We start from the raw sequence: 24,859 nt of genomic DNA on the forward strand, positions 1-24,859 counted from the left end.
GATGGACTGGCGTCCCGTCCTGGGTGTGTCCCCTCCCCCTCCAGCCTTATGCCTTGTGGGCTCCGGCTTGCTGCGACCCCACTTGGGGCAAGCAGTTTCAGTCCGTGTGTTTGTGTGTGAGATACACAGAGTTGCTTTCGAGCGCACTGCTTTGAAACATTAACTTCTTCACCTGACAACTACAAGGCCTTACACGCTGAGCCCCAAACAGTTCGTACCGAGTGTCACACGGTACATGTACGAGCCTCTGTTCATAGGCAGCTGTCGAGAGAATGAGCGGCGGTATGTGGAAATTCAATTATACATAGGTCGTCTTTTTTGGCCTGCGGTGTCCGGGCAGCGATCTCGATCTCTGTTTGTGAAGGTCTGTGGGAGTCGGTGGTTAGGCGAAGTACAAATTTATTTTTTAGCGTACGATACAGCTGCGGCTTGGCTGCATTACAAGAGGCTGAAGAAGACGCTCTTTTGTTGGGCCTCCTCTTCACTGTGCCCCATGGGAGGTGCCCACTTTTCGGACAAGCGCTCGAAAGCACCTCTACATTCTGCCCAGCGGGACAGAGTGGAAATGTTAAATGGCCACGTGTCTCATTGAACCGCGCCTCAGACAAGGGAGAGCTCTTCGCGTTAGAGGCACCTCGGAACCCCGATGCGCCGCGTTGCCGGACACACACTGATAAAACCAGTTTTTCGTACGCGGAGCTGCTTCGCCGCTTCGCCGCTTACCCAGTACGGGCCTTTATTCTGCGAGGGCGTCATGCTCAGTCACGCACAAGAAGAACATAAAGGCAGTTTCTCGCCTCCTTTTCGTGAAAGAAAGGGAGGACTGGCCTTCCCCGCTGCACGCAGACGTGGTGCGAAAAGGCTGAAAGGAGGAGGACAGAAGAGGGGAGCGGTGTGGGGCAGCGAGCAGCACCGGACCTACAGCAGGCAGTGAAGGGTCTGTGTCTGGGCTGTTTTTATGCGCCATATTTCCAGCGGATCTGTATTTCCACTAGCGAGCGCACCTACCTGTAGAAAAAATGCTGGCACTAAGAAAAGAACAGGAGGTTTCCCACTAGTAAGGTGAGCCACATTTCAGCTAAAACGCTGTTCAGGTCCCCCATAGTGTGTGAGTGACAGAGAGAAAGAGTGTGTTCCACTGATGTATGGATGAGTGACCCAGTGTAAGTAGTGTATCTAGCAGTGTAAGTCTTTGGGTGCTCTGGTTTCCTCCCACAGTCCAAAGACAGGCTGTTCAGGTTCTCCCATGGTGTGTGAGTGACAGAGAGTGTGTTCCACTGATGTATGGATGAGTGACCCATTGTAAGTAGTGTATCTAGCAATGTAAGTCACCACGGTGAATAAGGTGTATGGACTGGGTAACACTATGTAGAGTTCACCGGATGTCACTTTTGGAGAAAAGCATCTGCTAAATAAATAAATGTAAATGTGAAATACTGTGTATATATAGTCACTGATTTAGGTTATTTGCATGCAGTGTGTTGTGTTTTATTTGTGCGTTTTCCCCCCAATCCTTGTGGGAAAGCTCATGCAAGGCTCCGGGAATTAATTCCCCTCCTGACTGTAATCCATCTGCATTCGGGACCTGAGTTTAACCCTCCGTATAAACAACACAGAAGAGGAAGGACGCTGAAGAGGGGGGACGATGTGCGACTAGACCTTGTATTTAAATAGATAACTGTCATCTTATTCAAGAGTGTAATCTATGTAACCTCCTTTCGAAAGAGCTTTTTTCAGGGCAGGACCAAAATCTTCAAGATGTAGGTCGGCCGTCTCCTTTCCTCACGGCTTCGCGGCGGCAGATGTGCCATTTCCCACTGAGTGCTGAACTTTTACGACCCTGTGAATTTGCCCCTCCGGTTAGTAGCCTGGAGCACGAGAACCTGCGGAGTGCAGCGCAGAAGCAGCTCCTAGCCTCTCGTCCTCCTGTGCTGCCCTCCTACCAGTCAGGACCAGCGCTGTGGGCTTCGCTGGGACCGGGGAAGGGCGGTCAGGCAGTGGCCTCGGGCGCTAATAAGGAACCTTGTCTCCCTGTCTCCCCTGCAGGGAACAGCAGGCTGTGGACCCCACAATGGACTATGTCAAGGTAAGAAGTTCTCCTTCTCCGCATTAAGTGGTGACGACAACATCGGGGCACTTTTGTATCACCGTCATATGTTTATATGTTATCCGACAAACTCTCAACAGCTGTTTGTGGGAAGAAGGAGGAGCGCTGAGATGGGTTGGTTTGCTAAAGGTGCCGAGTTAGATCCCCAAGTTGACCAGTTCATTTTATGTTCGTTGAAAACTAGTTTCGGGGTGCGAGAAACGGAGAAGGTCCTTGGTGATTTGATACCTTCAAACCTGTCAGTGTTTTGTTGGATAATCGTTGCGAATAATAAAAGGATTGTTGTAAAAGGACATTAAACAGCTTACTTTACCATACCCACATGTACCAGACGTTGTATCAGAAATATAGACTGATTTATGATTACTTTGCTAAAGTTAAAAGTGCTTTTTCACAGAAAATCGAAGTAGAGACCCAACGGTTGATGGTGAGCAAATGTCGTCTTGCGCGCACAAAGAAATGTTTGGGTTTATAGGTGTGATGCTGGGCTTCCCCCGTAGACGGCAGAATTAAATAAATAATTGATATTTTTATTTATGAGATAGAAGTTGAACTTTCTTCTCATCGAGTTCTTGTGTACAACAGTTTACTCCCTTCGGACTGCGTTCAGTGCAGATTAAATCTTTTGATTCCACCCAGGGGCTCTGAGAGAAAGAGTTTGTTTTAAGTAGTGATGATTCAGATGTAGTTTCCCCCCACAATCATCACGTAGTTACTGCAGTATTACACGAGACCGGCGGGCAGAGCTGGAGAACAGCGATTCGTATATCTGAGTTCATTTTGTTTAGTCTTGAGCGGAGCCAGGTTGCGTACCCCAAACGCACTGTGCATGTCCTCTGCGAGAGACTGGTTGACTGACATAAGCCATGCAGGTCATCTAATGAGCAGCTCTGGGGCAAAACTGTCATGACTGTTTTTAATAAGCTCATAGAGCAATAATAACGTTACCCTGATTCAGTGGCTGTAAAACAGCAGGCCTGTTACAGCCCTCCTTTGCGTGCTCTGCGGAAATCCTCTTGTTATCACGCTTCCCGCATTTTCCCTTTTCATTCTGGATAACCAGTGCGCTTAACATTTTGTGTAGTTCGTGAATTTTCTTAATGTTGGACAAAAACCACGTCTGTTCAGTTCCGAGTTAATCGGCAGGCTCACGAATCGCACTATATCGCTCCTCGAGAACTTTGAAGGCACCTTTCCCAGGAAAAATGACAATGTAGCCCGTATTTAATTTCCCATGGACCTGTGTCTCGGGCCAAATCTGATACCTTGGTGCCTGTTCTGTGCGGACCTGGCTCGGGCCGCTCCGGTGCTACCGGGATCTTGGGCGCTGACTGCCACCGTTGTGTTCCGTCACCGGACTATGACCTCTCTCGGCCACCCGAGATCCCAGAATTCACCCGCCCTCCCGACTGGCCGGCTCTTCCCACATCAGCGTGAAAAGTAAACCTTGGCAGTGCGCTGTGACCTCGCGGTCAGGAGAGCAGACCAAACAGATGACATACCTCGGCCAATGGGTACCTTCAGCCAACACACACAATTCACCGACATTAGGCTGGGTGCTCCCAGAGAGAGAACTTGAAGAGCTTTGAAATCCGCACCCTAGACCTTCTCGTTAATGGTAGGCACAGTCCCTGATTTACGACTGATCGTTTGTTGCCTAGCTTTTAGTGTTTCACACAAGTGTTGGATATTTTTACAGGAGCAGATCATACACTTTGCTCCGTGGAACCTCAGGAAGAACGAGAAAGTGGGGCTTGAACCAGCAACCTTCAGGTCTACAAGACTCTGACTTTATGTTCCACACCACTAGATACAGTCGCTGTCTGCCTCCAGATTAGAAAACTCATTCACATTTTCACACGTCCTCTACAAAGTGTAACTTTACCTCAGCTTTCTTTTCTTGGGCATGATGAAGAGATGAATGTGTGGTATTTAAAAATGACAGACCTGTTCCAGTGCAGCTGATGATGAGACAAAGCTGAATGACCCAGTTGAACTTCCCACTCTTAGAGCAGTATAGCTGGGGTTACTTTTATGGATATGAGAGAAATAAAAGGAAGTTGTTACATCGTGCCGAAAAAAGTCCCCATTCTCCGTAACCTTCTGCTCTTGGTGCTGCTCAGGCTGAATGAACGTGTGAAGAACTCTGATGCAATATGTCTCGTGAATTCTTAAGTTATTCCAGGTTGATGATGGCTTCTTTAGCTCACGTAGCACTGCACGCTAGAAATGGGGTTCATTCGCCTGCTTCCTCTGTTGGTTTACTGAAAAAAGTATTCAGCTCCTAAAAACCAAAGCAATAATCTGCTCCAGAAAGTGTGCAAGTTCCAAGTAGAACGGTTAAAGAGTGTTCATTCAACATTTCAGGCCTTGGGTTTCTTTGGAGATGAGAAGAATTGTGTGATTATGCTCAATGACAAATTTTTTCAATAAATTTCATGAATCAACTCGAAATTTAAAAAAATCATGACAGCCTAGGACAAACCTCCCCTAGGACAATACCCCCTAGGACAAATCTCCCTTGGGACAAAACCCCCTAGGACAAACCTACCTTGGGACAAACCCCCTAGGACAATACCTCCTAGAACAAATCTCTCTTGGGACAAACCTCCCCTAGGACAAACCTTCCCTAGGACAAACCTCCTTTGGGACAAAACCACCGAGGACAAACCTCCCCTAGGACAAAACCCCTTAGAACAAATCTCTCTTGGGACAAAACCCCCTGGGACAAACCTCCCCCAGGAGAAACCTCCCTTGGGACAAAACCACCTAGGACAAAACCCCCCAGGACAAACCTCCCCTAGGACAAAACCCCTTCGGACAAGCGTGCATACACCCTTCGTGGTGACTCACAGCCTTCCTTTCTCAGAAGGAACACCGAAGTGAAGCGGCACTCCGGCTCTTGGTTTGATCACAAGGTGAAATCCACAATGTCACTGCAACGTAGTGCAATGTTGTCTCTCGATGTTTACCCAACATCACCGGGCGCTTCGCAAAACAACGTGACTCGCAGCAGGGCCTTCGCGCACAATTATTTTTAGGAAGCTCTTGTGATTTCCGTGCGAAAGATCCCACAAGACGCTACAGCAGCAGACAACAATTGCCCTTCAGTATCACTCCTTTTTCACGTGGAACTATAGCCGTTCGACACTTTTGAAAAGTGTTTATAGATGCATGTACCATAAGCCCACGCCAGCGCATTGAGACGGGTTCGTTTTTCCTCAAAGCTTTGAAATGGCCAAGACGCTAAAGCCAATGAATATTACAAAGCGTTTAGGAGAGTCCAGCAGAGTCCGGAAGAGCGACGCCAACGTGCTGATCAGCCGAAGGGATTACTTGTGGTCAGGTGACAAGGTTAAAGACTGAGCTGCTGAGGACAGTGTCAACATCGCTGTGGAATAATTCAAATCAGAGGACAAACGGAGCGGAAAGGGAGCAACAGCGGCTGTAAAGCGCACCGCTGTCCTAACAGCACATCTCCTAACGGGGTGCCGTGACTGCAGCCTGAGCGACGTGTGCACCGATCCCATTGCGTGTGAAACACCAGTTGCCTTCGCTGTAAATTGGCAACAAACTATTATCATCAAAGAAAATCTTGAAGGCGGGAGGGTGGAAATGGTTTGAGGAAGACTCAGTGCCTAAAAATACAAGCCGGCAGCGGGCGGAAACCGAGGGCTCCTCTTGGGAAAGGGTTTCTCGTTGCACAGCAGAGGAGTCGCACATCCTGTTTTCACCGATCCCTCTTCTGCTTTGAGCACATTTATAAGTGAACCGCTTCCATATGGTTACCTGGAAACTTAGGTGAATCTCACAGTGCGTTTGGGGTTTTATTCGCGTGCGAAAGCCGGAGCTGGAGCTCTGGGTGAAACTTCCCCGTCTCCGGTGCAGCGCCAGGCCACCTCCCGACACGAACTGGCGTTCGCTAACTCACTTTGGGAAAGGCTTGACGCTTGTCCATAACTGTGCGGAGCTAGTTAGCCCGCTACGTACGTAGAAACTGCGTCCCCAGCCGGGCTTTCGGCCACGTGCGTCGATGAACCAACTTCGGTTACGTCGAAAGTCAATTTTTCAAGAAACGTTTAACAGTCAGCGTAAGTCATCGTGAACTGCGCGAAAGCAAGCGAGAGAATCTGTCACGGCTGGTTCCGGAAGGAAGTGGCGGACCCAAGTGCGGAGTGGAATTCGTGGTTTGTTCAGGGAAATCCGAGAGACGTGGTCACAGGACAGGCGACGGGTCTTCGAGGCGCGAACGTCGTAACAAGGACAATCCCAAAGGCAAGGTCGGTGAACAGGCAAGAGGTCGTGGATCACAAGGAGGTACAAGGACGAAGGATCAGAGTTACGGGACAGGGGGAGGACTCAGGGATCAGGGAGGAGTAGAGCACTAGTCAGGAGGTCGCAAGCAACAAGGCTAAACAAGGTTCTGCGTCATCTCCTGGTCTGACACTGCCTTTTATGCCTCGATCTGCGTCGTGCCCCAGGTGTTCCGCGTTGGCTCGGCGGCGTGGGGGTGGCAGAATCGGCTTCTTACGTGTTTGGGAGACTGTTTCTCGAGCACCTTTGTGTCAATCCGGCTCCCCCGTGTCCGACGGTGACAGTCCGCAATGGGAATTCTGCAGGAAGGGCCACTTTTAGCGGAGAAACCCTGGTCACTGGACTGAGCGGCCCTCCCTGCAGAATTCCCATTGCGGACTGTCACCGTCGGACACGGGGGAGCCGGATCGACACGGTTTGCTCCAGGCCTGATGTCTGCTCTAATCTGGATATTATGAGCAGAAATGTAGATCGAGGAGTCGGGCCCTGACTTTCATACCTGCTTGTGAATGTTCTCGCAAAATGGATTTTGAAAGAAGCAGCGTGACCTTGACGAAGAAGAGGAAGCTATGAGAACCCCCCACCCCGTCCAGCCAGTACGGACGGAGCGGGTCCCTGTGAAATGGGCCTTTCAAACACACCCCATCCCTGTCCCACCAGTGTGGCCTGTGAGCAGTAAGCTGCTAACCAGTCATGAAAGGGCTTTAGGGGAACAATGGCCCACTGTCTCTTCCGTGAGATTTACAGTCCTCTCTGAACCCAAATAATGGCCCCTTTGGCCGCCGCTTCAGCCTGCAGGACAGGGACAGCCTCAGACAGCCCCCGGAGAGCTTCGGGCAGATCTGGGACAGGCGGGCGAGCGGGTGGCTGTCGGGATGACCATCAGACAACCCTGCATTGCGCAGCAGACCTTCCAGCTGAACCCATCTTCCCATCGGTTTCAATGGTCAGTCGTTCTCCCTGATGAAAGGTCACGCTTCCTGGTTTGAAAACGCATTTCGGGCTCATCGTGGAAGCGTGACGCGCTTGGGAGCATGCTACCCTTCGTGACAACATCAGTTTCGGGGTATGGTGTCAGGCAGGCTATTGTGGAGCAGCTATTGCGTGACACTTGAAGTTCGTGTGGCAGGAGATTGAGATCAAAATGAACATGCGCATCAAATGCTGGGGGGCGAAGCACTCAGATATAGCGTGGAAGCTGGAAGCCAGCGGGTTTTATGGCCACAGTGCCTGTAAAACTAGAAGATCCATTAGCTCACTTCACTTTAGCTCTTTTACACAAAGGCCCTTCATCTGTGCGAGCCGCACACGCCCCGGACGAAGGCAGTTCCGCCGTCATCTATCTGTAGCTGCCCCAGGGTTGCTCGTAGGAAGAGGAATAGCGCTCTCTGGTGGTTCGCAACAGACATCGTGACAGGAGGATCAGTCTACTGTATCGAAGGCAGGGGGCCAAATGATGGGACAAATAAACTAAACCAAAATGAGTAAGACGCATCGGCCACAATCGCTTTTCTCGAAGGGATCAGGTGAATTCGGTCTGCAATGCCAAGGAATAAGCGTTCATTCCGCAACGGCCAGCATGACTCCGCAACGAACTGTAGGATTTTCTGGGACGATGGGAGAGAACGCGTACCAAGGCTTACTGAAACACGTTTTTATTTTTCGGGCCGGATGCGTTTTGGCGGGAAAGCCTTCTTCAGCATCACGCTGGAAAACTTGTTTAGGTAAGCTTGAAGAGTGCTCTCCCATCATTGCTCAAAATCCTATATACCACAGGGGGCTACCCAAGTACCCACGTACCCAAGTACCCAAGCTCTTTATTCCTTACTATACTACAAGTTGACCACGTCTTCTTGTTTTTTTCCTCAATACGCTGAATATCTTATTAGGTTTCTGGGAGAAGGGACTTTTTTATACTTAACTAATTCATTTTTATGATGCTGAGTTTAGACGTGGTCTGTAGGAAAGGGCCAGACGCTCACGTATTTACCATAATAAAATCGGCGTTTGAAAGAAACCGCACAGGAAAAATGCTAAATTTCTTCCACGGGAACATTTGTAGTTGCACTTTTTTTAAAACATTTATAAGCTTCATTTCATATAAGGGTTTAGCACTTGGTGGTGTAAAGTAGAAAGTAGTAAAATAAAAAGTAATAAAGTACAGAGGAAAAAAATACCAAAAGTATGCCTCTGTTTTGTCACCCCAGTCATATCAAATCCCAACTCTGCCACTTCTGGCAGGCAGATTTCATTATTGCCTGAATTTGATTTACTCCTAGGCGTCAAGAGTTATTACTGAGTGCAATTAAGTTGTTTAGTGGTATTCCCTTGGGGAGCATCCCTTCTTCGTACGAGGGTGTGCCTCGTGTCTGCCGTTACACATTAGGGGCCGACGGCGACAAGTGCAACGGAGCTGCACGGGTACTGTTAATAATCGTCGCCCTTTTCGGGGGTCAACACCGAAGACAGTCTGGGCAAATCAGGGCATCGCCGCAACCGCTGGAGAATACCCTGGGTCATACTGTGGAAACTGCTTGACCTTAAAAGTGCCGTTAAATGCGGTAGTTTGACTTTGGTTTTGGAAAGGAATCTAAGGGAAAGTGAGATCAGATGCTCTGGGCGCACACCCAGCAGATGCACACACCACTGATCTTGCATCTTCAAAGCTCCCATAGTGCCCTGCAACACTCCTCTGGCTCCACACCCTTCCGCCACGCGTTTACTCGTCACCCCTTCTCCCTTTGCTGTCCCACATCCTGCGTTTGCTGCTTCATCTGCAGCCCCCACAAAAGCCTGAGAAACGGCTTCTGAGCTCCCTGGTGACTGAAGGGCCAGCTTTGCATTCCATACCTTAGCTCCTCTGCTATAGAAGCAGTCATGTCAACAAAGTAGTTGCAATGAGGCTGACGGTTCCATCTTCTTCACTACTTCACGAACAAATAAAGTGATGCGAGTGATGATAAAAGAAAGCAAAGTCAAAATAAACAAGGAAGGCAGTTTCTAGTTTATTACACCAAGGTAGGCCATCGGGCAACTGAGAGAAGGAAAACAAAAAAACTCCCAGGCCAAGGGAAGGGAGGTCCAGAACATCCAAACTCCGCACAGACACCGCTGGATCGGAACCCACATCCAAACCTACGGAGCAGGAGCTGTGCGGGACTCACGCATTGCTGCCCACTGCACCACACGTGCCTGACATGTCTGCATTGGGGCTTCTGATGAGTTTTGCCAACAAACTCAATCTTTATCCGTCTCTCCGGAGATAAACATCACCGGTTTCAAGCCCCTGCTGATCTCCTTCCCAGTGGTGGTTTCGCTCAAAGCGGGGGCTCCTATAGTCTGCGGTGGGATAATAACGATTGTGAGCATGACAAAGACCTAGAAATGACTGTTTCTCATGGTAATTTTGCTAAAAAAATCGAAAGAATTTGTACTCTTCGTGTTGTCTGCCCAAGAGAGTTTGTCTCCTTGACTCAGTCCTCTGACGTCCATGGCAGTTTAGCTCAATGGAACCTGTAGAAAGGAAGAGCAAAAAGCTGCAGATGAGAGAGAAAGTTGCTCCACAAGGAGTTCTGCCTACACCGCAAGTAAGCAAAGAGTCGTCAGATGTAAATATAGCGCTCTTTGAGACGGGGGACGCCCCGCAAGCGGAGTGACGCTGAGCAGAGTGTGGGAAACTTTGCCTTGCGGGATCCTCCGGAGCTTTAAGTCAAACAAGTGCCGACGGTCCCTTGGGAGCGCGTGTCAGGGCCGGCGCGCGACGCCTCCGTTCGCGCTCTTCTCCGCACGCGGCCCTGCTCGCGGTCCGCTTTGATTGTCTAAAGTAGGCGCCCACCACCTCTTCATCTGCCACGTATACCGTTCTGCGTGCTCTCTGGCTCATCTGTCTGAAGCTTCTTTGAGAGGAACACATCTCCTGAACCCGTAAGAGCGCCAGAGGAGGAGCTGTTGATTGCTTTGTGATTTAAACGCCCCCCTCCCAAGATTAACTTGCCGAAACAGACGGACCTGTCAAAATGTTTCAGCGGGCTTCTTCCGCGAGGGCCTCCTGCAGCGAATAAAGGTAGGCAGCCATGTGCCTCCTCGCTGGGAGGACGCCGATTTTGTCTGGATTGCTTCCTCTGGCAGCCCCCGTTCGCAAATTCCACCCCCCGCGATCCGCTGACTGGGGCGCGGTGACTTCACGGTCGAGGGATCGTCCCGTATGAATTACGGCCCGTCACTCGGCCGACGTTCCATCGACGAGCCGGCGTCTCCTCCTGCCACTCAGAAAGCAAGAGCGCGTCTCGGTCTTTCCGGCTGATTAGCCCCCAAAGATCCGCATGCTTTCAACATGGGAAAATCACTGTAAAAGGAGGTCCCCTTCGTGAACTTGTTTTCCTAAACCATCCCTGTGATGCCAGCTTTACTTAACTCTCGACAGCAGTGCGTAAAGGCATGCTGGACACATGCTGTTGGGGCCCCGCTCCATCTGCGCGAGGGGGTCACCCCGAGTGCTGCTACACGCTGAGCTACACACGGTTGCCCCCTGCACACACTGGTTACGCTGTAGGGAGACTCACGCTGAGCTCTCAGGCTCGGCGCAGATTTGATTACCTCCTGCCGGAGTTGAGAAGACACGCAGGCGTCTCTCACGCTGATTATCTTCCCGCCTTTCATTCAGACCCGACGTGGGCCACATTCGTGATGCATTACAGACGAGTCTCAAAAAGCCCCTCGGTGCCGTTTGTACTTGGAGCACGGCAGGCGAGCTTTTGCAGCAGCTCCTGCTGTATCGCTTCACGCGTCTTCTACGCGGACCTTCCGAAACATACTTCGTAGCGCTGGGTCCCGAAACAGATCCGCAGCTCCCCCAGAGAGCAACCCAGGTTTTGAAGGAAACTGAACATCTGCGAGAATGCGCTGCAATGCATCATTCGTTCATAAACTGATGGGGAATAAAGCCATATTACGGTGGTAATCGCCGTAACCTGCGCAAAGCGGACGCGTGATGAAAGCATTGGCGCTGGAGAGAGATGTTGGTCTGGGGGGTGGCCGTGGCTCTCTCTCTCTCTCAGGTGATCTCATATCGAACCCGCTGCATGGGGCTGGGGGTGTGGGCTCGGTGGCCTGTCAGAGCTGAGTGCTCCCAGCCCTTCAGATGGCTGAGATTTCATTTGCGGGGGGGGGTGAGATCACATGGGACCTCCTGCACTCCTTACATGGAGTGCCGAGGCTGAGAGCGGCAGCGTGGCTTCACACACACACGAGCGGCTCTTCCACTGCGAGCGCCTCGCGCAGCCGCGAGCTGTCGGCCACAGCTGCTCGGCACCCTTTCGCGGGGAGCTGCAAGGACCGCGAATCCTTTACTTCCAATCAGCACGCGTTTGCGTTATATGATTTTTGGGGCCGGGGGGCGATTTTGAAAGTAGGGAGGGGACCGAAAGATGTCGGAGAGATGCAACGTGTTGCGGACCATCACGGCAGCTCTGTGCTGCTTCTATCAGAAGAGCTCAATCCTGGGAGCCAAGGTGAGTGACACTCGGGCCTCTTTATCACCGGACCCCCCCCCCCCATCGGGTTCCAGTCAGATGGACTTTGTCAGGTCCTCAGGACACGACCGTTGAAGAGTCAGTCTCACGTCTGCGTCGGCTGTGTTAGGGCACAATAGCGCAGGACGGAATATTGATCTAATATGATGCGTGTATTAATTTAGTTGCTTTACTGGTGTTGGTACGGCGGCCGCAGAGCCGTCCATTCACAAAAAAATGAAACGGTGAGGATGGGGAGGAGTATGGTGTGTGGCAACTGCAGGGTTTATACATGTGCTTGTAGTTCCTTTGTGCTTACGCGTTCTTCGTTTTGGAGCTTGTGGATTGAGCCGGTGTGCATTGCGTGCAGGTGGATTTTATCATCTATGGGATTGAGCGTGTGTGTGTGTGTGTGTGTGTGTGTGTGTGTGTGTGTGTGTGTGTGTGGGGGGGGGTCACAGGGGCAGGTGGTGTTCCTTCCTCTGCTGCAGGCAGATGTCACTGCACTCTGATCAGGCTGACTCTCACCTCCTGCTCCTGCCGGGACTCTTAGAGCAGCTTTAAATAGGAAAGTGCCGGAAAGTGCCCTTCCTGCAGCCCCGGCGCTCGCCGTTCAGATATATGGCCCCACTCATTATATTAAGTGTGGAACTCTTGTGCCAGGGATCCTTCACTGTGTCACACTCGCTGGAAGGGGAAGAGGATGCTAAGTGGCAGTGCAGCGCGTGTGTGTGTGTGTGTGTGTGTGTGTGTGTGTGTGTGTGTGAGCATGCACGTGCACAAACGCACCCTTTTTGTTCAGAGGTTTAGTGCTCACTTCATTATGAGTCACACGATTGAAAAGGTACCGTTGCCATGAACCCTTTGGCGTCACACCACCTTCATTTCACGGCATCATCCATATTGGTTCTCTGGGGTGTTTTCTTCTTGAAGCAGGACAAGGCGGACGTGGACATAGATAGGAAAATGTCGCGAGCGGTTCGCCATCAAAAACATCATACGGCTTCATAAACGTGATATTAGGAAACGTGCGCCAACACTTTTTCACGTCTCAATGTTTGCGTGCCATCGTTTCACGTTTTTAATGCATCTCATTGGAATTCATAAGATGAATGATTAATAAATCAGAAATCGGTTCCTACCGAGTTTTGATTTGTTTTGCGTATGGAAGAGAGAGATAAGTGTGGTGCTGTAATTGATTGCACGCAATGGATGGAAACGTTTCTTTTTGCATAAGTGGCGGTTTCAGGAGTTGGGCGTCCAGCTCCTAGACCTTAGCCAGTCCTTACAGCCGTCCATGAGGAGCGAGCGCCGTTGCTGGTGCGTCTGTCCCTCAGTGAAAGCGAAGGCGGTTCTCCCAGGAATGTATAGCTCCCCTCTCGTCTCTCACACTTGTGAACAATACGGCCCAAAATAACACCGTGTTTGTTATTCTTCGTGTCTGGCTGTTGTTTCCACAAGGCCCAACTGGGACCCGGGTCCAAACTCAAGTCCATTTAGTTGGCTTCATCCCTAAAATAGCTGCTGGTCATCATGGAAATATTTCATTTTACTCAGAACCGGTAGAAATCGGTGGTCCGTGTGAAAGCGTGGTCCGTTTTCCATCTCGAGAATTGGGATCCCAAATGCTAGAGTATCTAAACTTAGAAATGCAGGGAACTTCCAGGGGTGGGCCCGTACCTTGAAGACCTCCCATTCATTTCCTTTTCATGAAAAGGACACCAAGGGGTGTTAATTTTAGCTGTTTAAAAATGCAGCTGGCACAGCTGGAAGATGAGCCTCCCTGGACAGAAACCATACTCCCCCCTTGCTCACCCAACTGCTATATTAACGCTACGACTCATTGACACGAGACCCTGCTGTGCCTTCTTTCCTGGTGCTCATCTGAACCCCCAAGTGGGAGACATACACAAGCTGCCCCAACTTGCATCGGCCACAGCTCGACACCTTGCTCCGACGTTCACGAAAGGCCTCCTGGGAGCGGCTCTTCGTCCATCGCGGAACCGCCACCGCGTCGCTCATAGGGATCCGGAGCCTTTGCTCCCAGCACGCAACGTGGCGCGAGCGCATTGCGGTTGAAGGACCGTCGAAAGAGGCCTGTGCATCCTGCGAGCTGCCCCCCTGGAACCTCGGGCTTAGCGCTGCCCGGAGAGGTGCCACCTTGGGAGGAAACCGCCAAAATGTGCCGACAAGCACGGCTCCATCCTGCGTAAACGTTGGCTTCCCAACGGTGCCCTTTCCTGGAGACCTCCCTGGACATGAGTGGCAACTACAAATCTTGTCTTTTGAGGAGTGACGGGGCACATATCAAAGCTCTTGTGCTCGTAGCACTTGACTGATTTACCGTCGTAGCGGCGCTGTGAATATTTACCCTGCTCCCGTGCATTAGACCCTGACAACACAACGCCAGGCACCGGGCGGCCGGGAGAGGATGTGGTCCACAGGGACCTGGTTAGCGGGACACAGCGCAGATGGAATGGAATGATGGCCCTCTCGGTTTACACAACGACAGGAAGCGCCCTCGGAGGTGGGAGTTGCCGGGAAGGGGGTACAGATGAGACCGATACCGCTGGGCACCAAACCCCTCTAATCGGCAGCGTGTCTCTAATCACTTAGCAGTGGAGGGGCCGGACTCTTCATCTCCTCGGTCTGCACATATCCCCGAGCCCCAGAGGAAGTCAAATAAACACGCCGAGCAGTCTTAATCACCCTTAATTGGACATTTCCTCGTAAATATTTTGCTGCCTTGATACATGGGAGCACCGGGGGAAATATAGCAATCCAGGGTCCCAGTGCACTGCCCCCCCCCCCCCAGTAGTCTTCTCCTGCTCTATCTCTATGGCTTTAACCTGTTACAGTACTCGCTCTGTGGGATTAATAATGCGGGCCGGAGGAGGCGTTTCTCGGTGAAAGAACTGAATGCAATGCATTTTTATCTGGTATCGTTATGTGTGGGACAGAAACGGTTTCTTCAGATGGAGGAGCGGCGTGTGGCAGAGCCCAGAGCCCGCAGATGTTCTCCTTCCTGGATGGCCCCATTCCGTCATTCAACGGCAGCCTCGCGCGGGGTTCACACGGTCCGCGCCACCTGGATGAGCCCAGAAGCGTCAGGTGTCGTAAATCAGCCTCGCGGAGCCGCGAAAGCCAGCGGGCCGTCGGGCGTGTTCCGCAGCGCCGAGACGCGAAATCCCCCCGGCGCACGCTCCGAGTCTCGGGGGCTGGGGATGTCGCTCGGAAAATGACCCATTTCAAGAAATCCAGCATTTTCCTGAAACAAGTCAATTAGATGGCGACTCTCTTCCCAGCAGAGCGTGACCAAACAGGCCTCTGCTGCCCAGGCACTGAGAGATGCCCTGGGTGTGGTAGGGCTTCACTAAAATACCCTGGCAGTGCCCCCGGCGCGAGCGTTGAGCCCGCAGCCCATTCTCAGGGCGCTCGCGTTCTCCCTGGAGGGCGGCACGGCCTCCTGGTCCCCTGCTCTGGAAGAATAATGAAGCACAAATGGCACCCGGCAAGCGTCACATTTTAAAGATTAAGAATAGACTTCGGTGCAGCGCAGTCAAAAATGATCGGACTGCAAGCAAAGGAATGTCTTTAAAAAGCAACAGCGTCATCATCTGCATGTGCGACTGCACGGACTGGACATACCCTATGTGTCACCCGGTATGAATTACTAGTTTATTAACGGCCACGGCTTTCTGGGGATTGATCCGACTCGTCGTGAATAGCCTTAGGAGAACATCGGCTCCGGCTGACAGCTAAACGCGAGCGATTCGTTTGCATCAAATGTACTCCGAAGTTTATTCCCGATGAGCCAGCTTGAGCTTTTCCAATTTATAGGGCGACAAAAATAACAGCAGTAATGGAATTTGTAAAAGCAGATATGTATTTCAATAAGTTTCTACCCAAAACGCACGCACATCGTCTGAAACCGCTTGTCCCAAGTGGGGTCGCGGCAAACCGGAGCCGAACCCGGCAACACGCAGGGCGCAAGGCTCGAGGGGGAGGGGACGCGCCCAGGACGGGACGCCAGTCCATCGCAAGGCGCCCCAAACAGGACTCGAACCCCAGAACGGCCAGAGAGTAGGACCCAGCCAAACCCGCTGTGCCACCGTCCCCCCTTCTTTATCCAAAATGAATTTTGCTAATTGACTGGAGGAGGGCAAATCAGAACATGATGCGCAACGTCACGGCTCGTTTTTTTCTTTTTTTCCCCCAGACGGCAACGTTGTGTAATGCATTTTAAGAAAAGAAAAAAAAAAAAAAAGAAGGGGAAAAACAACTCCTGGGGCGATTATATTCCCAGCCCTGGTAAATATGTGTCGTCTGGTGGCGGGGCTTTGTGGCGCGCTTTGTGGCGAACTGCTCCAGCAGCGCTGAGAAAGTGTGCCGCCCATTCCTTCCCGCGATGCCAGCGCTATCTATTTATTTCCAGTAAGGGCCGAGTCCTGGGTTTGCCACGCGCTATAAATACGGCATTTATAAACGTTCACTCCGGGGTGGACTGGAAGGTCACTCGTTCCTTTACGAGAACATTTTCGGCGCAGCTGGATCCTTTTTTAAATTTAATGGCATTATTTTACTGTTACTCGCACAGAACACGTCTATTTGTGCTCTTCTGTGCAGCGGCGATTCCAGGACCGCATTCTTAGCGTTTCTCGTCGGAAACGTGCCGATATGCCCCGCCCACCTTGACATCCCCGCTCAATTACAGCACGGTACGCTAAAGTTTATGACAGCGCTGCCTTCTTTCTAAAATATATCGTGGCTTGTGAGGGCACCCAGCTCTCCTTCCGATCCCGGCGATGTCACACACCCACATTCCCTTGTCGTCGGCACTTTTGGAAAAGGCCAGTCCCTCCCTTCCGCACAGCCGTCGTCACGGAGGCACAAAGGGGCGATCGCAGACACGGCCCGGCGGTCATCACGCGAGCGTCATGACTCCAGCATCTCCGCAGTGGCGAGTGTGCTGTAATGCAGGTGTGACCTTAGATGGTTCCCATAGCCATGTGTAAATGGAGAAGCCAGGGCACAGGAGCCACGGTTTAATCTCTTCACCGGAGGTAGCTGGAAATAAAGGCATTAAGTGATTGGTACGTGTGCAAACTAACACGCATACAGATAATTTGCTAGGTACCAGGGCGGTGCTCTGGTAATGGATGATCAGTCATACCGGTGAAACTGACCTGAAAAGTTAGTCATTCATTTTTCATTGACTTACGGCTGTGTGTGTGTGGGGGGGGGGGGTGTGGTGGCGTAGCGGGTTTGACCGAGTCCTGCTCTCCGCTGGGTCTAGGCTTCGAGTCCCGCTTGGGGTGCCTTGCGATGGACTGGCGTCCCATCCTGGGTGTGTCCCCTCCCCCTCCAGCCTTGCGCCCTGGGTTGCCGGGTTAGGTTCCGGCTCCCCCCGACCCCGTATGGGACAAGCAGTTCAGACAATGTGTGTGAAGGAAAGTGTGCTCAGGGAGTGTCCGTGAGTCTCGAATCAGCAGCGTCTCTTTCCTTACACAGGAAGTAAGGAAAGCCAGAGCAGCAGCTCCTGCACTCCCAGGATGCACTTGGGCCCTGACCAGCATCAGCCCTTCGTAACGTTGTACCGTGTTGTTTACACATCACCCTGATAAAAACACAGTTTGTCACTGTAATTTTCATTTACTCTTTCCTCATGCTACTCTGCTCACGGTGGCCACTTTACAGTATTTTTCAGAAGATCGCGGTTACCGCGATCAAAACAAGTAGCAGTTTCAATCACCCCGAACGTCTGCGAGCGTAATCGCGGCGCGTTTATTTGCCCGAGCTTATCGCACGTGACAAAGCATATCCATGTATTTCTGTGCGTTGATGCGTAAGGCAACCTTTGCGTGTGTGTGTGTTTCCGCGTTGCGTTTGCGATGCTGCTATGGTAAGCATCGCCCTGAAAAACACTCTCGAGATAACCCGTAATGCGCCAGACGCCCATGACGTCACGACCGGACAAAAGAAAAACCCCGACCTCGGTGTTTACAAAGCCCGACGGCGGAGCTTCGTTTTCGTTATTGGCTCCGACGCTCGTCTTTTAAGACGCGAAGCAGCCTGCTCCTTTATTAAGCCATAAAAGCTATTTTTACCCCATATTGTCCTCGCCTACTCAATTACTCCAAGCGCCTGCTACGGCAAACACGACAATATTCATTTAATATGGACTTTCCACTGCTGGTTTTCCCCTCCTGAAAACAACACGTAATATCCCGCAGCCTCCGTAACTGTTATTTTGCATGTAATTCGGCTGACCGCGACAGAAAAGCGAAGCGCCGAAGCCCTTCGCTCATTCCCCAGAGTGCAGTTTACGGGCCGGCGGACAAATTTAGCCCGTGGCTCAAGAATGTCTGCAAACGCTCCGTTCGGCTGCTCCGCCGCTATGCATAGATGGAGTTCGACATCGAGGAGTCCTGGTCGCTGAGGTTCAGTCGTTTACACAACTTACATTTGATCATTTTTGAGACAGTGTGCCGAAACATTCGCCGTTTCTCACACTGCTCCTACAGGCCGCAAGTCCAAACAGACGTATTTAAGCAGTGGTCTGCAGTGATTTACTTTTGGCGGTTGGGTCTCAGACGGTCCCGGCTTCTCCCTTCCGTAAATTCAGTTTAGACCCGTTGGCCGACGAGGCTTCCGGTCGAAGCTTTGGGGATTCGGAGATTCGGCGCACCACGGAACCGCTCACATCACGTCCTCGTGGACCGTACATTTCCTCACAGTTAACACTTACGATGTTTGATTTAGCAACACACACACATCTTCTGAACCGCTTGTCCCAGACGGGGTCGCGGGGAGCCAGAGCCTAACCCGGCAACACAGGGCGTAAGGCTGGAGGGGGAGGGGACACACCCAGGACGAGACGCCAGTCCGCCGCAAGGCACCCCAAGCGGGACTCGAACCCCAGACCCACCGGAGAGCAGGACCCGGTCCAACCCACTGCGCCACCGCGCCCCCCTTTTTGATTTGGCAACAAAGCTGCAAAAAACATAAAAATTTTATCTCAAACTGATTTCATTCAAATTTGTGGGCTTCCTTGTGTGTTTGGTACTTTAAAATTGTCGCCGCAGCATTCATAGCTACATACTAAGGGCAACGTGCGGGACTCTTGACGTGTCCCTGTGACGCGTCGTTAAAATACTGCGTTTCCAGGGAGCTGCTGTTCACAACATGTAATGTAAGAATCTTCCCGGTCACTGGTCTCTCCAGGGCCCTGAAGTGCACACGTGCCCTGCCTTTGGTCATCCGTCACACCGACAGCGCTGTGTCCAGCCGCCGGTGTTCGGGGACAGGCGCTGGAGAGGCACATGGAAGCACGGGCCACACCCAGGGAGAAAAGCGTCAGCTAAATGAATTACTGTAAATCTATGAAGTCCACACAGCCCGAATAGGGCTCGAACCCATGTCCATTTGCGCCGTCCGGGTGCTGTGAGGCAACAGGAGTGCCGACACGTCACGGTGTGGTTCTCTGCTCATCCCTCCACCTGTCATTTACAGTTACATCTATTCACTCAGCAGATGCTTTCCTCTTAAGCAACCAACAATGAATACTCTGTAGCGTTTAGCTGAAAACTTTTCATCCATGACTATCGCGCAACACACATCACACACGCCATGAGCAGTTTAGAGTCTCCAGTTCACTTGTAACACATCTCTGAACTGTGGGAGGAAACCAGAGCACCCAGAGGAAAACCACAGGAACATGGAGAGAACGTACAAAGTCCTACATAATACGGGACAGCTGCTAGCGTGGTGGTTAGAGCTGCTGCCTTTTTATCGAAAGGTCATAGGTTCGATTCCCCACCTCTGGCTGTAGTACCCTTGAGCAAGGTACTTACCCTGAATTGCTCCAGTGAAGTTACCCAGCTGTGTAAGTAAGTTGCTTTGGAGAAAAGCGTCGGCTAAATGAATAAATGTAAATCTACAAAGTCTGCACAGCCCAAATAGGGCTCGAACCCATGTCCACTTGCACCGTCCAGGTGCCGTGAGGCAACAGCGGTGCCAACATGTCACAGTGTGGTTCCCTGGCGCAGCAGAGGGCGGAAACGCTGCTCACGGACAGAAGAAGGGGCTTTTTCACGTGCGTCTACAGGAAAAGAGAGCATGAGGGGGAGAGTGAGAAAACACTGCCAACTGATGGAAAAGTGTGTGTCTAAACTGGCAATAAGAAGCAGCTTACCTCAGGACTGGCGCTGTGGTGCGACGTCACGTTGCGTCTCAGAAGCCCTGCGCATGTAAAAGCGTTTAAACGATGCCATTATAACAAACAGGCTTATTTGCGGGCTGGCAGAGGCAGGCTTCTGTCAATCAGTTCCAGACAGGGGAAGCCGGGCAAGCCGATCCGTCGGCGAAAGTAACGGGTCGCAGGAGACGATAAATTTGACATTTCCCAGGTCACGAGAGCCACTGGCAACTTCTCGATATACCGAGCTGACGAAATCGGACTTTTTCTCGCGTTGATCGCTTTCGGCATGAGGCACGCACGGCAGGTGAGGGTGCGGCAGAGAGGAGGGGACGGGGCGCGGGGGGGCGGACCGATGGGGACGCCATCGCAGGCCCGCGGGAGGAAGGGAGGGGTGCGGGTACAGCCCTCGGCGAGTGGGAAAGGGGAGGGAGAAGGGAGTGCCCAGCACTGCGAGGGGGAGAGAGTGACACCGCGAAGGTGTACACACACACACAACACACACGCAGAGAGAAGCGCACACAGCGTGTGTACACAGCCATGGCTGCAAAGACACTGAAAGCGCCTGCTGTTCCCATCTACGTACAGTTCTCCAGGGACAAGTTCGTCACGGAAGGCCCGCCGGAGAAGCTGCGCAAGGAGCTGGAGGAGGAGCTGAAGCTGGCCAGCGAGGAGCCCCGCAGCCACGCCTGGTACCACGGAGCCATCCCCAGACAGGTACACGCAGGCGCCTCGCGGAGCAGCGGCGATGGGAGCAGGAGGGTGGGAGGCTGGCGGCGGCGGTGCGCGGGACCGCGGCGCAGGTCAGTCGGCGCCGGGCACGGGGACGGTATACACGCCTTGCTGCAGGAAGCCGCTCATCCACCGCCGTCACACTAATTGTCTTTCTTCAGGGCGCTCTCGTTACCGCACGCTCTTTGGCGGAAGAACGCGGAGGGTCTTTGTGAAAGATGATAACAAAGTCAGCAACGGCGCCCGGAGCGCTCATTCTTTCCAGGTTCCGCGTGAAACGCGATGAGCGCCGTAAAGCGTCCCCGGGCAAGGAGGGCTTTCGGGATTCACCATGGCAACAGCGTGGTGTCCTGTTGCAGAGCGCCGCTGATTTCATTAAAGGAGAATTCGGCGCTCATCGTCCGTCACGCAGCGGGGTCACCCTATCTATCCGAAGCAAGGAAAATGGCAGAAGCCTCTCAATCGGGCAGCGCTTTTGATGCTCGAGCGGAAGCCGCCAGCAGTGGCGTGAAACGGAGATTTAACCCTCGTTAAAAATAGATAAGGGAGAAGTAAAAAAAAAAAAAAAATATATATATATATACTAAAGTGAGAGTTCTTTAGAACAGGAGTTTGGGAATGTAGACACAAAGGGAGCGAGAGGGCGGGAGGTGGAGGCTGTGGCCATCGCCAGCTGCGGCGTGTCGATTAGCGTCCCCAGTCTCGTGAGGTTCGTCAGGAGTGGCACGGGGCATAGGAGGTGTCGAGAGAAGAGGAGAAAGGAACGCAAAGCCGAAGCCGAGGGCCCGGAGCAGCCGAGCGGGCAGACAGCGCCGATCGGACCCGAGGCCAGAGGATCAGAAGGACGTTTCACGCTTTGAGCGGCACAAAAGGAGCCCTAACCCTTTCCCTTGTTTTGCACTTTGCTTTTTTCTTGTCCTGATTTCTCTCAGATGTAGACGTACCGGTGTCTTGTTGGTTGCTGGGAGAAGGTTTTTGAAATGCTCGTAGAGCGAGGAGCGTCTTCCTCCTTTCTTACATGTGTTCCTGCCCTGAGCCTCATGCGGCGACTCGGAAATCCTCCCGAAGATGGAAACCACGATTAAAACGACGACACGCACACCCGCGATTGTACCTGTAAGATATACCTGGAGAAATGATGAGTGCTGTGACAAAAGCCAGTGTATTTAATGTGCGCTTACAACCACACATCACGGGGTCCTGTCAACGGTGTCAGTCACTGTGGGGTTACTGCTCGAACACGCTGTGTTACCGTGGTGCGGCACGTGGCCGTACGTGTTGGAAGTATTTATTAAGCAAACTGTTAACGCTGTCGGTTCCCGGTGCAAACCGCTTGTCCCGAGCGGAGTCGCGGCGAACCGGAGCCTAACCCGGCAACACGGGGCGTAAGGCCGGAGGGGGAGGGGACGCACCCTAGAGGGGACGTCAGTGCGTCGCAAGGCACCCCAAGCGGGACTCGAACCCCAGACCCACGGGAGAGCAGGACCCGGTCAAACCCGCTGCGTCACCGCGCCCCCGCGGTTTTTACTTAACGCCTCTTAATGATTGTGGCGGCGGAGGCCGTCCTCTTAATGTTGAGCGCGGCCCTTCCGCCGTGGCCCAGCTGCGAGGGTCCGTGTGCGCAGGACAGGTGGCTTTGGCGACGTCTTCTGGCACAGTAGCGATGAGAGCTGCTCCCGGTGCCGTGCTGCTCTACGTGACCCCTTCTCAGGGTTTCCCACGGGTTAGTTTCTCAGCTCTGACCATTTCGCTATTCAGCGGGCAGCTTTGGCCCCGAAGGTTGCAGGTTCGAATCTCACCTCTGGCTGTAGTACCCTCGAGCAAGGTACTTACCCTAAATTGGTCCAGTAAAAAAAAAAAAAAAAAAAAAAATGACCCAAACGTTCAGATGGATAAATAACTGTAGGTAGATCAACGTCGTAAGTCGCTTTGGAGAAAAGCGTCGGCTAAAAGAATAAACGTTAACGGGGAGAGCGTGGGCCGGGAGCTCAGCACTGCAGCAGAATGGCTCCTTTCACAGTTCTTTCATCCACCTTTAACCTCTTCTGGATGCGGAAGCTCAGCCCATCTGTACAAAACAAACATATTAGGGAGGGTTATATTCGATGTGAACTGCGCTCTGCGTCAAAATAACACCTCGTGAAATACAAGCCATGGACAAAGGGGATAAAATCAATGAAAGGAGTCCATGCGCAAGTAACGAAGCTGCTGAAGGATGTTAATTACTGATGTCGAACCCTCCTGCGGTGTTATCCCACTGTACTGCCATCTGGATTCATACTCAAACGCAGCAGCGGCAACTTCTGCACCGGTTGGCGCGCACATGCGTGCTCAGGGTGCAAAAGGACGCTCTGCGGGACCCAGCCAAAGTGTGCCGTCGCGTGGGACATTATGCCGCTTCATACCACGATGAGTACACCTAAAGACTCGCCTAATGAATCAGATCCTCACGCGGCGGGCTGTAAAATATCACGGGACCTCCAAATGTCACACGTAGACAGACGGGCCTCTGGGTATGCGCCGGCGGCGCTGCGCCGGAGCTCCGAGACACGGGCGCTCTCAGCCTGTCTCGCGGAGCTCTACGGAGAACTGGGAACCTTTTCCGTAAGAAAACGCTTTTACGCAACCCCCGCGGAGAACATCTCGCCTGCCAAGACGTCCCTAATCTGCTTTCATAGTCGCCTTTCTGGTCCTACCGCAGCCTTATTACGAAGGAAAGGGGGGGAAATATCTAAATGTTTAATTAAAATGCCAACCTGGCGGTGGAAAAAGATTACATCGACCGTAAATGCTAAATCGAGCAGACTTCATTAAGTCGCGAACGTTGTTGTGAAAACGCGGCGCGTATGAAGCTCGGCACCAGGGAGTGCGGCTTTATAAGACGCCGGCGTTTTGACGCACCGCGCTCCAGGTCACAGCCTCCGTCTCTTTTGAACTCGAGAACTAATCAAAGGAGACCGCTGAGAACGTACGGGCCGTGCCCGGGAGCCTTGCGGGAGCGTACAATGGTTTCCTTAGCAACAACCTTTGGGAAAGCAACTGGCGAGCACGATAAGTAACGGAGAACGTGGAACGCGGCGTTACGGGGCGAAGGGAGATCGGCCGGCGAGCCGACTCAAAAGCGTGTGTGTTTGTCGGACCCCGCAGGTCGCGGAGAGCCTCGTTCAGCGAGACGGGGACTTCCTGATCCGGGACTGCTTGTCCAGCCCCGGGAACTACGTGCTGACCTGCCAGTGGAAGAACAGCCCGCAGCACTTCAAGATCAACAAGAGGGTGGTGACCATGAACGAGGCTTATTTGCGGGTGCAGTACCTGCTTGAGCAGGAGGGCTTCGACAGCATCCCAGCCCTGGTGCGTTACTACGTGGGCAACCGCAAGCCGGTGTCCCAAGTTGTCGGCGCCATCATTTTCCAGCCTGTTAACAGAGGCTTGCCCCTGCGCTGCCTGGAGGAGAAGTACGGGGCGGCTGCCGTACGCCCGGAGGCCTCCGCGCCCGAGAGGAACAGCCTGCCTTCCAAACGCCTGAGCCTCAACGTGGTCAACGGGCACGTGCACGACCCCACCTTAATGCGTGGGAACCTCCTCAGGTGAGCGCAGAGCGGGACGCACTCCCTCCCTTCGTGGCGCTCAGCAAAGCCAGCCCTGTGCTGCGGGTCACACCCGTAGACCCCGGCACTTCGGATGGACTAGAAGGGTGCGCTTACATTCGGCAAGTAATCGATGGCTGGCTTCTTCAGCCTCTGTACATTTACCCCTCCGCGTTTTGCAGATTCTTTCTCCAAAGTGACATACAACGTATACACGAAAATGCATTGACGCATGGCCGTTAAAGCATGGCGTCTTTGTTCGGCATCACCATTTTCCTAGCGCACATATTCAGGTAGCTACCCACAGAAGTGACGTATAAATAGAAAAATATGGAAATAAAAGAAATGGATGGCGACGGAGTGATTTATAAAGCTGTAGGGGGTCGAAAGGGAAATAGGTGTGAAAGAGATG

At 52.4% G+C, this 24,859-nt stretch overlaps 1 protein-coding gene across 4 annotated transcripts in view; it reads left to right on the forward strand.

Annotated features, from left to right (window-relative positions):
* The window catches only part of bcar3 (BCAR3 adaptor protein, NSP family member), a 62,599-nt gene that overhangs the window by 30,072 nt on the left and 7,668 nt on the right, over positions 1-24,859 (forward strand). For 2 of the 4 annotated variants that reach the window (XM_029254756.1, XM_029254757.1), the window contains 3 exons: positions 2,047-2,086; positions 20,717-20,845; positions 24,008-24,447. In XM_029254756.1, coding sequence (XP_029110589.1) covers positions 2,047-2,086; positions 20,717-20,845; positions 24,008-24,447 — 609 coding nt within the window. Of the gene's footprint in view, positions 1-1,615; positions 1,860-2,046; positions 2,087-10,455; positions 11,932-20,716; positions 20,846-24,007; positions 24,448-24,859 lie in introns of those variants that run through there. The other 2 variants (XM_029254759.1, XM_029254758.1) reach the window with 2 other exon arrangements.

Source organism: Scleropages formosus, chromosome 9, assembly GCF_900964775.1.
Source record: "Scleropages formosus chromosome 9, fSclFor1.1, whole genome shotgun sequence".
NCBI lineage: Eukaryota > Metazoa > Chordata > Actinopteri > Osteoglossiformes > Osteoglossidae > Scleropages > Scleropages formosus.